The 13,737-nt window shown below is 42.1% G+C and overlaps 1 protein-coding gene across 1 annotated transcript in view; it reads right to left on the bottom strand.

The window, feature by feature from the left end:
• Window positions 1–13,737, bottom strand: part of GUCY1B1 (guanylate cyclase 1 soluble subunit beta 1) — a 377,660-nt gene that overhangs the window by 132,019 nt on the left and 231,904 nt on the right. The window contains exon 7 of the mRNA XM_085641713.1: window positions 1,939–2,055. Coding sequence (XP_085497839.1) covers window positions 1,939–2,055 — 117 coding nt within the window. The remainder of the gene's footprint in view (window positions 1–1,938; window positions 2,056–13,737) is intronic.

Here is a 13,737-nt window from a genome sequence, read left to right as displayed (position 1 = left end):
ACCTCTTAAATAACAACATTTTGGAGTATAAGTACAGGGGCTCTGACCGCATGATTTTAGACACTGTATGGACTTGTCACCCAGGGATTACAGGGCTGAGAAATTAGCATTGCCCCAATCGTCAACCGGTCTCAAGTTCTCCGTTTTAGCTTTCTCTCAAGAGGGCTCACATTTCTATTGCAGAGTGTAGCAGGGACCCGAACCACAACAGTGCGTCTCTTGTTGCCATCCGGCTCTGAAGTGTTGCGAGGGAACTGCATGCCCTGCCTCCTTCCGACGGAAGGCTGTCACTGCACAGTCCAGATCCAGCACAACATATCTCTTGTGGGCCCCGAGAGAAGAGCACACCGCTCTTGAGGTCCATAGCCAAGACTCTTCCCAGTGGCCTCCCATGGTCCCCTCAAAAAGTACTGCTAAGTTGAAGGCACTCCCCATGTCAGAAAAGCCACCCAGTGCTCTTCTGTGGGTGGCTCCATGGAGAGTCTTCTGTTACTTTTCACACGTGTTGAGTCTGAGCATCTACAACAGGGACCAGTCTCGCCGGAGTTCATACTGGCCATTTCTGGAGATTGTATGTACCCAGGGTTCTACAGTGTGTGTGTATATGTGTGTACCTACCCCCTACTGTGGTGGGGCTGTACCATCTTTTCCTCTCTGCTGTAGTCTACGAGGTGAAACCTCAATGTAGGTCCCCGATTTTCATGGGAAACTTACAACAATTAGAACACAGCCTAAAATAGCATCATATTGCATAATAGTACGCAGGTATTCCAATGCCCTATGTTTCGGGGTAGAATGTCCTGGTGTCCACGGGTCTCACAAGAATCAACCGTATAACATGTTTCAGGAGTGCAGGTGTGCTGAACCCTATGTTCTTATGGGGATATTTGGTGATCTATGAGTTTATGGTGACTTATGATGATCTGTGGTGACGTGTGTGTTTTCCTCGAATCCAAGTTACAGTACATACACTCATATTGTGGTTCATGGCTTTTCTTCATTATCTAACTGCTGCATTTCATGCCCTGATGTGGTAATATATGATATTTGATTCTTGCATTGTTAGGATAAAAAGTACTATTTCAGTAACAGCATAGTATGAAGAGTTTTTATGATTCATATATTTTGCTCTATGTTTTATGTACAATATACTATAAGTATGTTCATATAAATCTGTGTGGAGTCTCGCTTGTGGTGTATTCATTGTATTGCTGTTTGAGTGTGTTGCACAAATGCTCTACATATTGCCTATGATGATAAGCCCATCTGCTCTGCGCCAAGCTAACGGGGAGTGAGCACAGGTTATCTTTGGAATGTAACTTACTTGCCATGACTAAAGTGCTGGGTTCTGCCTGGTTTAGGTGACTTTTCTAGCCAATGAGAAACTCAATTTCTAACACATCTGTTTAAAGTTCAAAATGAAGCAAGCAGAGGACCTTTACTCAAAGAATTATGGCTGTTATAGTGTTTTGAAAATGCCCTCAAAAATATTGATTAGGCACTAAGGTGTGAAAGCTCACACCAGTAGCATTTGTCTACCCAGACCAAAAGTAAAAGCAGACTTACGCCCTCACTACAAATGTTTCAATAATTCCTATGGGACTTGCAACATGGGTTACCGGCCCCAATTGAATTAGAACTTTACTGGTTGAAATATTGGGGGAAAAATATGCAGGAATCAACACAGTAAGTCTGATTCTCACGTGTTATTAACTTCCCTCCAGCATCTGGGAAATACTGAGTCCACCAGTAACGATAATTCCAGGGGCAGGGAACGACACATCCGATTTACTAGGCCATTCTTAATGATGATTATAGTGCTCTACCAAGGCAGTCATTCTAATTTTTGAGGCCCACATAAATTGCTAACGCATTACAACACAATCATCACTCAAGGCATTTAATCTTCGAAAGTTCATAATAAAATAGCTTGCGTACCTTGCTCCGTAACACAAAAACTGTGTTGATATGGGAAAGGATCCCATGGAAACTTATGTCAATATGTGGTCGAACCAATGAAAAGACGGAGAGCAGATTACAGTTTCCTGGCATGAGCTGTAAACACGTGGGAAAGATAGAATTAGCAATTATGTTAAACAAAACACATATATAGTAAACATATTTTTGCAGCACAGCACATTGATTTGTGGTACAGCCATCAATTTACTTATTTGCAAATTATTGGAGAGAGCGGACCAATCCCCCTGGGCATCGCAGCACAGTACAACATCGAAAAACAGAGAAATTGACCAATGAAAGAACAAACATCATTTGAATATAAGAAAGAAAATAAGATAACTGTTATGTACAGTGCAATTTGATAAACAGCAAAAAGAGGGCAAATAGTATTTTGGAGCTTATTACTCAATATCATAATAGTCATGATCAGAGAATTAATCATAAGGCTCTCATAAAATAGTGGTGGTCACGCTACTTGTCTTCACCGTCACTCTATTTAATATTCTGTTAATGAGTATGTTAGGTTATACATTTTATTAAGCGCTCGATTACCCGTAAAGGTGTCTTGGCGCTGATTACTGGAAGGTACTGTTATACTAAATTGGAGAAGCCTAGTGAGGAAAATTAAAAAAACAGGTCTTAAGAGATTTTCTGAATCCCAAAGACTGGGGAAAGCTTTTATGAAGAAGGGAAGTAATTACAGGTGATGGTGGTGGTCCACACAAACTGCGTCCGCCCCAAGTAGCTCACTTGAAGCTGGGAACAATTACTGTTTTAGTAGTGGAGGATCGTAGAGATCTAGTGGACTGGTACCAGTCAAAGCTGTCTTTGAGGAATGAGAAACCTTGGTCATTCAGGGCCTTAAAGACAAGGCACATGGCTTTGAAGGTTGTTCTTTGCCTAATCGGTAGCCAATGAAGTTTCCTTAAATGTAAGGCCACCGAGTGATACTTTGGTATTTTTAGGAGGAGCAGTGCAGCCGTGTTTTGCCGCATCTGCAACCTGTTTAGCACATGCTCATTGGCAGTTAGATACAGGCCATTGCAGTAGTCCAGTCATGGGAGAGTGAGGGAGGTAACCAATGTCTTCTGAAGATGGGGTGGAATGGAAGGAAGGATTTTTTCATGAGCTTAAGAGTGTAGAAAGCATTGGAAGTGACTACACTCACATGATCTGCTAGGGATAGTTTGTTAATTATTATACCAAGATTGCTAGCTTTGTTGACAGTGAGTGGATGGGAGCACATATCGTGAGGTCACCAGGTGGGCACCCAGAAGGATTGGTTGACCCCAAAAGTAGAACCTCAATCTTGGCTGAGTTCAGTTGGAGGCAGTTATCTGCCATCCAGTAGTTAACGGCCTGCATACCCTTGTTAAAGTTGAGTACAGTTTCTATTGAATCATTGGCTACGGACACCATGATTTCAGTATCATCAGGGTAGGACGTAAGGCTGAAGCCAAACGACTTGATCAGTTGTGCGAGAGGGGTACCATAAATGTTAAAAAGCTTAGGGCTGAGTGATGAGCCCTGCGGAACCCCACATGGGAGTTAAAAAGGAGTGAGATATGAATTGTTCCAGTCTGACCATTTGTTTGCGGCCCTGCAGAAACGAGCTGAGAAGTTCCCAGGCCCTGTTGGTGACCCTGATTCGCTTCAGACAGTTCACTAGTCTGCCATGACGTACAGTATTGAAGGCTGCCAACAGGTCCAGACGTATCAAGGCAGCCTTGTCGCCATGATCTAGAGATTTCCTTATTTCCTCGGTTGCTTTAATTAAAGCGTCTCCGTGCTATGCCCGGAGCGAAAACCAAATAGCGTTTCATGCATAGGATTGTTGTCCACAATGAATTTCACTAGCTGACTATTCATTTCTTCCTCAATAAGCTTTACCCGTAGAGGAAGACACGATTTGGGGTGGTAGTTGTTTGGCTCTGTGGGATCGAGAGATTGCTTTTTTTTAGCAAAGGAAGAATCAATGCTTTCTTCCAGATGGAAGGGAAAATGGCCAAATAGGACATGTGATGGAAAATTCTGGTCAGTATGGCAGCTAATGTCTCTGCGATGGAGGTTGTTTTCTTAGGTGGAGAGGGATCGCCTGTATATCTCGATCTTGCTGATGTAATCAGTTTTGTGATAATTTTGGTGGATGGAGGAGAAAAGGATTCAAACTTGGATTCATTGGGTATAGCTTTGAGACAATTGTTGGTGATACAAGACTGGTGTGCAGGAAGAGAGAACGTATTGTAGATGTTAGATACTTTTTGGAGAAAATAGTTGGCTAAAGAGTCACAAAATATTGGTTAGCAAATAAGGAGAATCTATTAGGTTGTGTTGTGAGCTTGGTCACTGTAAGAAAAGTTCCCTTGAGGATTTAGAAGCTGCTTGTCATAATGCAAGGGAGCTCAATATGCTGAAAAGGACATCTGGAAAGCATATAAGGTGCATGTCAATTATATCACTTCAAAGTATGCATGATTTCAAATATAAAACTGATCATGGAAATCTGTGCTCCCAACATGACAATACATTGCAATAAAAAGTGGGAGAAAAAAGACTATTGAGAAGAAAGATGCACATTTAGTAAGTTTGTCTTTGATTTTGAGTAATGCTACTACAACCAGGCTGTGACTACAGAGTACTCTTGTGGTGCAGTGACAAGGAGCAGTACATTATAAATAAACAGCAAAAGGACTAAACGGTAAAAGCAGTGGGACTTCAGGCATTGAGGGAAACTCTACTTCAAGAGAAAGGATCCTGGTAAATGAAGTCTAGTGTCTCAAATATCCTCAAGATAAGAAAGTTATCTAGGCTGTCCTAACACAGGCGACATGGAGTACCTGAAGACAAATACATGGTCAACACCTGACCAATGATCCATTAGAACCTACACCTAAAGTGGTACTGTCAAGTACCAAATTCCTTAACTTTAGCTTCCACAGGAGCAGATGAAAATGTCCTCGATCCCTAACTCCACTACAGCGAGCTTCCAATGCTCACTAGTAGCAAAGAGGGGGAAAGGGGATTGGGAAGAAAAGAGAGACTGCCACTGCTTCACTTCTTCTGGACTGGACTCAAGCTATGTTCCTGGTTGACTCCTGTAATAAAGAACACCATGTAACCACTATTACAGTGCTTTGCCACCCAGCTAACAAATGTATTACTTCCTCTAGGTTACCTGTCCTTCCACAGTGGTTAGCCGCTCTCTTGTATAAGTGTTAGATCTAATTGTCATGACCTGTCACTTCTCTATACTGGTCTAGTGTGGAGCTCTTGTAGTCTCCTGTTTTCTATAATTAAACACCCATATCTACCTCCCTTATAATTCTGCTCTTATATCTTCTTCTTTGTCTTACAGTAGCTACTGAGGATTCTTCAATTGGTAAGTACAATTATATATATATATATAACTATATCTACTTGAAATGTATTCTAGAGATTGAGTAAAGAACTACTTGTGTAGACATGTTGGATTGGTATATCTTCAGTTAAGAATTCTCTAAATTCGAATATTTATGTCCTTAGAATTGTGGTCTTCTCTCTCTTCATGTAAAGTATTTGCTCTTTTCTATAAGTTCTTGCTATACTCTTTATTAGCTGCACCTTAGTTCATGAGCTGCGTCAGAGGTGAACTTGCCACGTAGTCACTATCTGGTTTCCTCAACAAATATGAAATTACTACTAATGTCTCAGTTATATTTCAATCAAAAGGGACTTCACTGAGTCTCCCCTTTAGAGCAAGAGTTAGCTTCTGATACTTAAACGACTTCCTTGACTGACTGAACAGAGCGGGTAATTCCCTCTTACCAAAACTCCAACAAAAAAAAGAAACAAGACTCTCTCACCAGAGAAAATGAAGAAATACACCATTCGGAATTCAGCTTTCAACTCTGGTACCTCCTTCTTCTAAATACAGGAAACTTCGAAGTCTGCCGACAGTGTGAACGGTAAACGCTGCCACTCCACAGATTTCTTCAGTTGAAGTGCATCGCACTCCTCAAGTGCGAGCACGAGCACAGCTGCAGTTGCACTTGAGCCGAAACACTAGACCTGCAACCTGACTCTCCACAACGGGCGGCCATCTTGAAAGTACACGACTGCAAGGTCAATAAGAATTGCAGCCATAACGAAACCAGTCTTAGGGAAATGGCTCGGTCTAGAATAAATATTCCTGTGTCTTTTGAGTATAGCATGACGATTTCTAGGGACTCTTGGGGATCTTACCGGGCCAATCCTGACAGTACCCCCCACCAAGACCCTCTTCCCCTCTCCTTGGGCTTATTAGGATGAATCCTATGAAACTCTCTAACCAATTTGGGAGCATGCACATTAGTCTTAGGTTCCCATGTTCTCTCTCAGGGCCATAACCTTTCCAGTCCACCAAATAATACAACTCTCCCTACTTAAACTTAGAATCTAAAATCCGTTTAACCTCAAACTCTTCTTCTGACTGGACTTGAGCTGAAGCTGGTGGGCCTCTACCCCTCAGATTAGATGGACTCTTCTTAAGCAGAGAAACGTTAAAAACTGGATGTATTCGGTCTTAACTTAGAGGGGAGACGAATCTTAACACTTACTGGATTCACCATTCTCTCTACCTGAAAAGGACCCACAAATCTAGGTTGGAATTTTCAATTGCCTTTTAGGCGCATATTTCGAGTCGAGCCCCAAAAGTAGAACCTCAATCTTGGCTGAGTTCAGTTGGAGGCAGTTATCTGCCATCCAGTAGTTAACGGCCTGCATACCCTTGTTAAAGTTGAGTACAGTTTCTATTGAATCATTGGCTACGGACACCATGATTTCAGTATCATCAGGGTAGGACGTAAGGCTGAAGCCAAACGACTTGATCACTTGTGCGAGAGGGGTACCATAAATGTTAAAAAGCTTAGGGCTGAGTGATGAGCCCTGCGGAACCCCACATGGGAGTTAAAAAGGAGTGAGATATGAATTGTTCCAGTCTAACCATTTGTTCGCGGCCCTGCAGAAACGAGCTGAGAAGTTCCCAGGCCCAGTTGGGGACCCTGATTCGCTTCAGACAGTTCACTAGTCTGCCATGACGTACAGTATTGAAGGCTGCCAACAGGTCCAGACGTATCAAGGCAGCCTTGTCGCCATGATCTAGAGATTTCCTTATTTCCTCTGTTGCTTTAATTAAAGCATCTCCGTGCTATGCCCGGAGCGAAAACCAAATAGCGTTTCATGCATAGGATTGTTGTCCAGAATGAATTTCACTAGCTGACTATTCATTTCTTCCTCAATAAGCTTTACCCGTAGAGGAAGACATGATTTGGGGTGGTAGTTGTTTGGCTCTGTGGGATCGAGAGATTGCTTTTTTTTAGCAAAGGAAGAATCAATGCTTTCTTCCAAATGGAAGGGAAAATGGCCAAATAGGACATGTGATGGAAAATTCTGGTCAGTATGGCAGCTAATGTCTCTGCGATGGAGGTTGTTTTCTTAGGTGGAGAGGGATCGCCTGGATATCCCGATCTTGCTGATGTAATCAGTTTTGTGATAGTTTTGGTGGATGGAGGAGAAAAGGATTCAAACTTGGATTCATTGGGTATAGCTTTGAGACAATTGTTGGTGATACAAGACTGGTATGCAGGAAGGGAGAACGTATTGTAGATGTTAGATACTTTTTGGAGAAATTAGTTGGCTAAAGAGACACAAAATATTGGTTAGCAAATAAGGAGAATCTATTAGGTTGTGTTGTGGGCTTGGTCACTGTAAGAAAAGTTCCCTTGAGGAGTTAGAAGCTGCTTGTCATAATGCAAGGGAGCTCAATATGCTGAAAAGGACATCTGGAAAGCATATAAGGTGCATGTCAATTATATCACTTCAAAGTATGCATGATTTCAAATATAAAACTGATCATGGAAATCTGTGCTCACAACATGACAATACATTGCAATAAAAAGTGGGAGAAAAAATGACTATTGAGAAGAAAAATGCACATTTAGTAAGTTTGTCTTTGATTTTGATTAATGCTACTACAACCAGGCTGTGACTACAGAGTACTCTTGTGGTGCAGTGACAAGGAGCAGTACATTATAAATAAACAGCAAAAGGACTAAACGGTAAAAGCAGTGGGACTTCAGGCATTGAGGGAAACTCTACTTCAAGAGAAAGGATCCTGGTAAATGAAGTCTAGTGTCTCAAATATCCTCAAGATAAGAAAGTTATCTAGGCTTTCCTAACACAGGCGACATGGAGTACCTGAAGACAAATACATGGTCAACACCTGACCAATGATCCATTAGAACCTACACCTAAAGTGGTACTGTCAAGTACCAAATTCCTTAACTTTAGCTTCCACAGGAGCAGATGAAAATGTCCTCGAACCCTGACTCCACTACAGCGAGCTTCCAATGCTCACTAGTCGCAAAGAGGGGGAAAGGGGATTGGGAAGAAAAGAGAGACTGCCACTGCTTCACTTCTTCTGGACTGGACTCAAGCTATGTTCCTGGTTGACTCCTGTAATAAAGAACACCATGTAACCACTATTACAGTGCTTTGCCACCCAGCTAACAAATGTATTACTTCCTCTAGGTTACCTGTCCTTCCACAGTGGTTAGCCGCTCTCTTGTATAAGTGTTAGATCTAATTGTCATGACCTGTCACTTCTCTATACTGGTCTAGTGTGGAGCTCTTGTAGTCTCCTGTCTTCTATAATTAAACACCCATATCTACCTCCCTTATAATTCTGCTCTTATATCTTCTTCTTTGTCTTACAGTAGCTACTGAGGATTCTTCAATTGGTAACTACAATTATATATATATATAACTATATCTACTTGAAATGTATTCTAGAGATTGAGTAAAGAACTTCTTGTGTAGACATGTTGGATTGGTATATCTTCAGTTAAGAATTCTCTAAATTCGAATATTTATGTCCTTAGAATTGTGGTCTTCTCTCTCTTCATGTAAAGTATTTGCTCTTTTCTATAAGTTCTTGCTATACTCTTTATTAGCTGCACCTTAGTTCATGAGCTGCGTCAGAGGAGAACTTGCCACGTAGTCACTATCTGGTTTCCTCAACAAATATGAAATTACTACTAATGTCTCAGTTATATTTCAATCAAAAGGGACTTCACTGAGTCTCCCCTTTAGAGCAAGAGTTAGCTTCTGATACTTAAACGACTTCCTTGACTGACTGAACAGAGCGGGTAATTCCCTCTTACCAAAACTCCAACAAAAAAAAGAAACAAGACTCTCTCACCAGAGAAAATGAAGAAATACACCATTCGGAATTCAGCTTTCAACTCTGGTACCTCCTTCTTCTTAATACAGGAAACTTCGAAGTCTGCGGACAGTGTGAACGGTAAACGCTGCCACTCCACAGATTTCTTCAGTTGAAGTGCATCGCACTCCTCAAGTGTGAGCACGAGCACAGCTGCAGTTGCACTTGAGCCGAAACACTAGACCTGCAACCTGACTCTCCACAACGGGCGGCCATCTTGAAAGTACACGACTGCAAGGTCAATAAGAATTGCAGCCATAATGAAACCAGTCTTAGGGAAATGGCTCTGCAAAGTCTAGAATAAATATTCCTGTGTCTTTTGAGTATAGCATGACGATTTCTAGGGACTCTTGGGGATCTTACCGGGCCAATCCTGACAGTACCCCCCACCAAGACCCTCTTCCCCTCTCCTTGGGCTTATTAGGATGAATCCTATGAAACTCTCTAACCAATTTGGGAGCATGCACATTAGTCTTAGGTTCCCATGTTCTCTCTCAGGGCCATAACCTTTCCAGTCCACCAAATAATACAACTCTCCCTACTTAAACTTAGAATCTAAAATCCGTTTAACCTCAAACTCTTCTTCTGACTGGACTTGAGCTGAAGCTGGTGGGCCTCTACCCCTCAGATTAGATGGACTCTTCTTAAGCAGAGAAACGTTAAAAACTGGATGTATTCGGTCTTAACTTAGAGGGGAGACGAATCTTAACACTTACTGGATTCACCATTCTCTCTACCTGAAAAGGACCCACAAATCTAGGTTGGAATTTTCAATTGCCTTTTAGGCGCATATTTCGAGTCGAGCCCCAAAAGTAGAACCTCAATCTTGGCTGAGTTCAGTTGGAGGCAGTTATCTGCCATCCAGTAGTTAACGGCCTGCATACCCTTGTTAAAGTTGAGTACAGTTTCTATTGAATCATTGGCTACGGACACCATGATTTCAGTATCATCAGGGTAGGACGTAAGGCTGAAGCCAAACGACTTGATCACTTGTGCGAGAGGGGTACCATAAATGTTAAAAAGCTTAGGACTGAGTGATGAGCCCTGCGGAACCCCACATGGGAGTTAAAAAGGAGTGAGATATGAATTGTTCCAGTCTAACCATTTGTTCGCGGCCCTGCAGAAACGAGCTGAGAAGTTCCCAGGCCCAGTTGGTGACCCTGATTCGCTTCAGACAGTTCACTAGTCTGCCATGACGTACAGTATTGAAGGCTGCCAACAGGTCCAGACGTATCAAGGCAGCCTTGTCGCCATGATCTAGAGATTTCCTTATTTCCTCTGTTGCTTTAATTAAAGCGTCTCCGTGCTATGCCCGGAGCGAAAACCAAATAGCGTTTCATGCATAGGATTGTTGTCCAGAATGAATTTCACTAGCTGACTATTCATTTCTTCCTCAATAAGCTTTACCCGTAGAGGAAGACATGATTTGGGGTGGTAGTTGTTTGGCTCTGTGGGATCGAGAGATTGCTTTTTTTTAGCAAAGGAAGAATCAATGCTTTCTTCCAAATGGAAGGGAAAATGGCCAAATAGGACACGTGATGGAAAATTCTGGTCAGTATGGCAGCTAATGTCTCTGCGATGGAGGTTGTTTTCTTAGGTGGAGAGGGATCGCCTGGATATCCCGATCTTGCTGATGTAATCAGTTTTGTGATAGTTTTGGTGGATGGAGGAGAAAAGGATTCAAACTTGGATTCATTGGGTATAGCTTTGAGACAATTGTTGGTGATACAAGACTGGTGTGCAGGAAGGGAGAACGTATTGTAGATGTTAGATACTTTTTGGAGAAAATAGTTGGCTAAAGAGACACAAAATATTGGTTAGCAAATAAGGAGAATCTATTAGGTTGTGTTGTGAGCTTGGTCACTGTAAGAAAAGTTCCCTTGAGGAGTTAGAAGCTGCTTGTCATAATGCAAGGGAGCTCAATATGCTGAAAAGGACATCTGGAAAGCATATAAGGTGCATGTCAATTATATCACTTCAAAGTATGCATGATTTCAAATATAAAACTGATCATGGAAATCTGTGCTCCCAACATGACAATACATTGCAATAAAAAGTGGGAGAAAAAAAGACTATTGAGAAGAAAAATGCACATTTAGTAAGTTTGTCTTTGATTTTGATTAATGCTACTACAACCAGGCTGTGACTACAGAGTACTCTTGTGGTGCAGTGACAAGGAGCAGTACATTATAAATAAACAGCAAAAGGACTAAACGGTAAAAGCAGTGGGACTTCCAGCAGTGGAGAAGTGTGGCTCACTGGTTAGAGTAGGCAGACCTGGAAGCAGAGGTCAGCCTGGGACCAGGGTTCAATTCCCGGCTCGGCTGGGTCTTGAGTCCATAAATTGTCCATGGACTCGATAATTCTCGCTCCAGTGCATACTTGATTTGTGGGTTCACACTCTGCGACTCTGGGCAATAGCTTGCTTAATCTCCACAATGGCCCCTCGCGGCGGGATGCCTGGCTTTCACCTTGTGGATGCCCTGCTGGGTAATCTCACAAGGGAATACCAGGACGGGTTCCCTAAGCAAGCGCTTAGAGACCGGTTGGTGATTTGCGCTATAAAAATATCTGCACATTTACATTTACATTTACATTGAGGCATTGAGGGAAACTCTACTTCAAGAGAAAGGATCCTGGTAAATGAAGTCTAGTGTCTCAAATATCCTCAAGATAAGAAAGTTATCTAGGCTTTCCTAACACAGGCGACATGGAGTACCTGAAGACAAATACATGGTCAACACCTGACCAATGATCCATTAGAACCTACACCTAAAGTGGTACTGTCAAGTACCAAATTCCTTAACTTTAGCTTCCACAGGAGCAGATGAAAATGTCCTCGAACCCTAACTCCACTACAGCGAGCTTCCAATGCTCACTAGTAGCAAAGAGGGGGGAAAGGGGATTGGGAAGAAAAGAGAGACTGCCACTGCTTCACTTCTTCTGGACTGGACTCAAGCTATGTTCCTGGTTGACTCCTGTAATAAAGAACACCATGTAACCACTATTACAGTGCTTTGCCACCCAGCTAACAAATGTATTACTTCCGCTAGGTTACCTGTCCTTCCACAGTGGTTAGCCGCTCTCTTGTATAAGTGTTAGATCTAATTGTCATGACCTGTCACTTCTCTATACTGGTCTAGTGTGGAGCTCTTGTAGTCTCCTGTTTTCTATAATTAAACACCCATATCTACCTCCCTTATAATTCTGCTCTTATATCTTCTTCTTTGTCTTACAGTAGCTACTGAGGATTCTTCAATTGGTAAGTACAATTATATATATATATAACTATATCTACTTGAAATGTATTCTAGAGATTGAGTAAAGAACTACTTGTGTAGACATGTTGGATTGGTATATCTTTAGTTAAGAATTCTCTAAATTCGAATATTTATGTCCTTAGAATTGTGGTCTTCTCTCTCTTCATGTAAAGTATTTGCTCTTTTCTATAAGTTCTTGCTATACTCTTTATTAGCTGCACCTTAGTTCATGAGCTGCGTCAGAGGAGAACTTGCCACGTAGTCACTATCTGGTTTCCTCAACAAATATGAAATTACTACTAATGTCTCAGTTATATTTCAATCAAAAGGGACTTCACTGAGTCTCCCCTTTAGAGCAAGAGTTAGCTTCTGATACTTAAACGACTTCCTTGACTGACTGAACAGAGCGGGTAATTCCCTCTTACCAAAACTCCAACAAAAAAAAGAAACAAGACTCTCTCACCAGAGAAAACGAAGAAATACACCATTCGGAATTCAGCTTTCAACTCTGGTACCTCCTTCTTCTAAATACAGGAAACTTCGAAGTCTGCGGACAGTGTGAACGGTAAACGCTGCCACTCCACAGGTTTCTTCAGTTGAAGTGCATCGCACTCCTCAAGTGCGAGCACGAGCACAGCTGCAGTTGCACTTGAGCCGAAACACTAGACCTGCAACCTGACTCTCCACAACGGGCGGCCATCTTGAAAGTACACGACTGCAAGGTCAATAAGAATTGCAGCCATAACGAAACCAGTCTTAGGGAAATGGCTCTGTCTAGAATAAATATTCCTGTGTCTTTTGAGTATAGCATGACGATTTCTAGGGACTCTTGGGGATCTTACCGGGCCAATCCTGACAGTACCCCCCACCAAGACCCTCTTCCCCTCTCCTTGGGCTTATTAGGATGAATCCTATGAAACTCTCTAACCAATTTGGGAGCATGCACATTAGTCTTAGGTTCCCATGTTCTCTCTCAGGGCCATAACCTTTCCAGTCCACCAAATAATACAACTCTCCCTACTTAAACTTAGAATCTAAAATTCGTTTAACCTCAAACTCTTCTTCTGACTGGACTTGAGCTGAAGCTGGTGGGCCTCTACCCCTCAGATTAGATGGACTCTTCTTAAGCAGAGAAACGTAAAAAACTGGATGTATTCGGTCTTAACTTAGAAGGGAGACGAATCTTAACACTTACTGGATTCACCATTCTCTCTACATGAAAAGGACCCACAAATCTAGGTTGGAATTTTCAATTGCCTTTTAGGCGCATATTTCGAGTCG

The sequence above is a fragment of the Triturus cristatus genome, chromosome 2_2, assembly GCF_964204655.1.
Source record: "Triturus cristatus chromosome 2_2, aTriCri1.1, whole genome shotgun sequence".
NCBI lineage: Eukaryota > Metazoa > Chordata > Amphibia > Caudata > Salamandridae > Triturus > Triturus cristatus.
The sequence above is the reverse complement of the archived record's forward strand: the minus strand, read 5'-3'. Positions and strand labels throughout refer to the sequence as shown.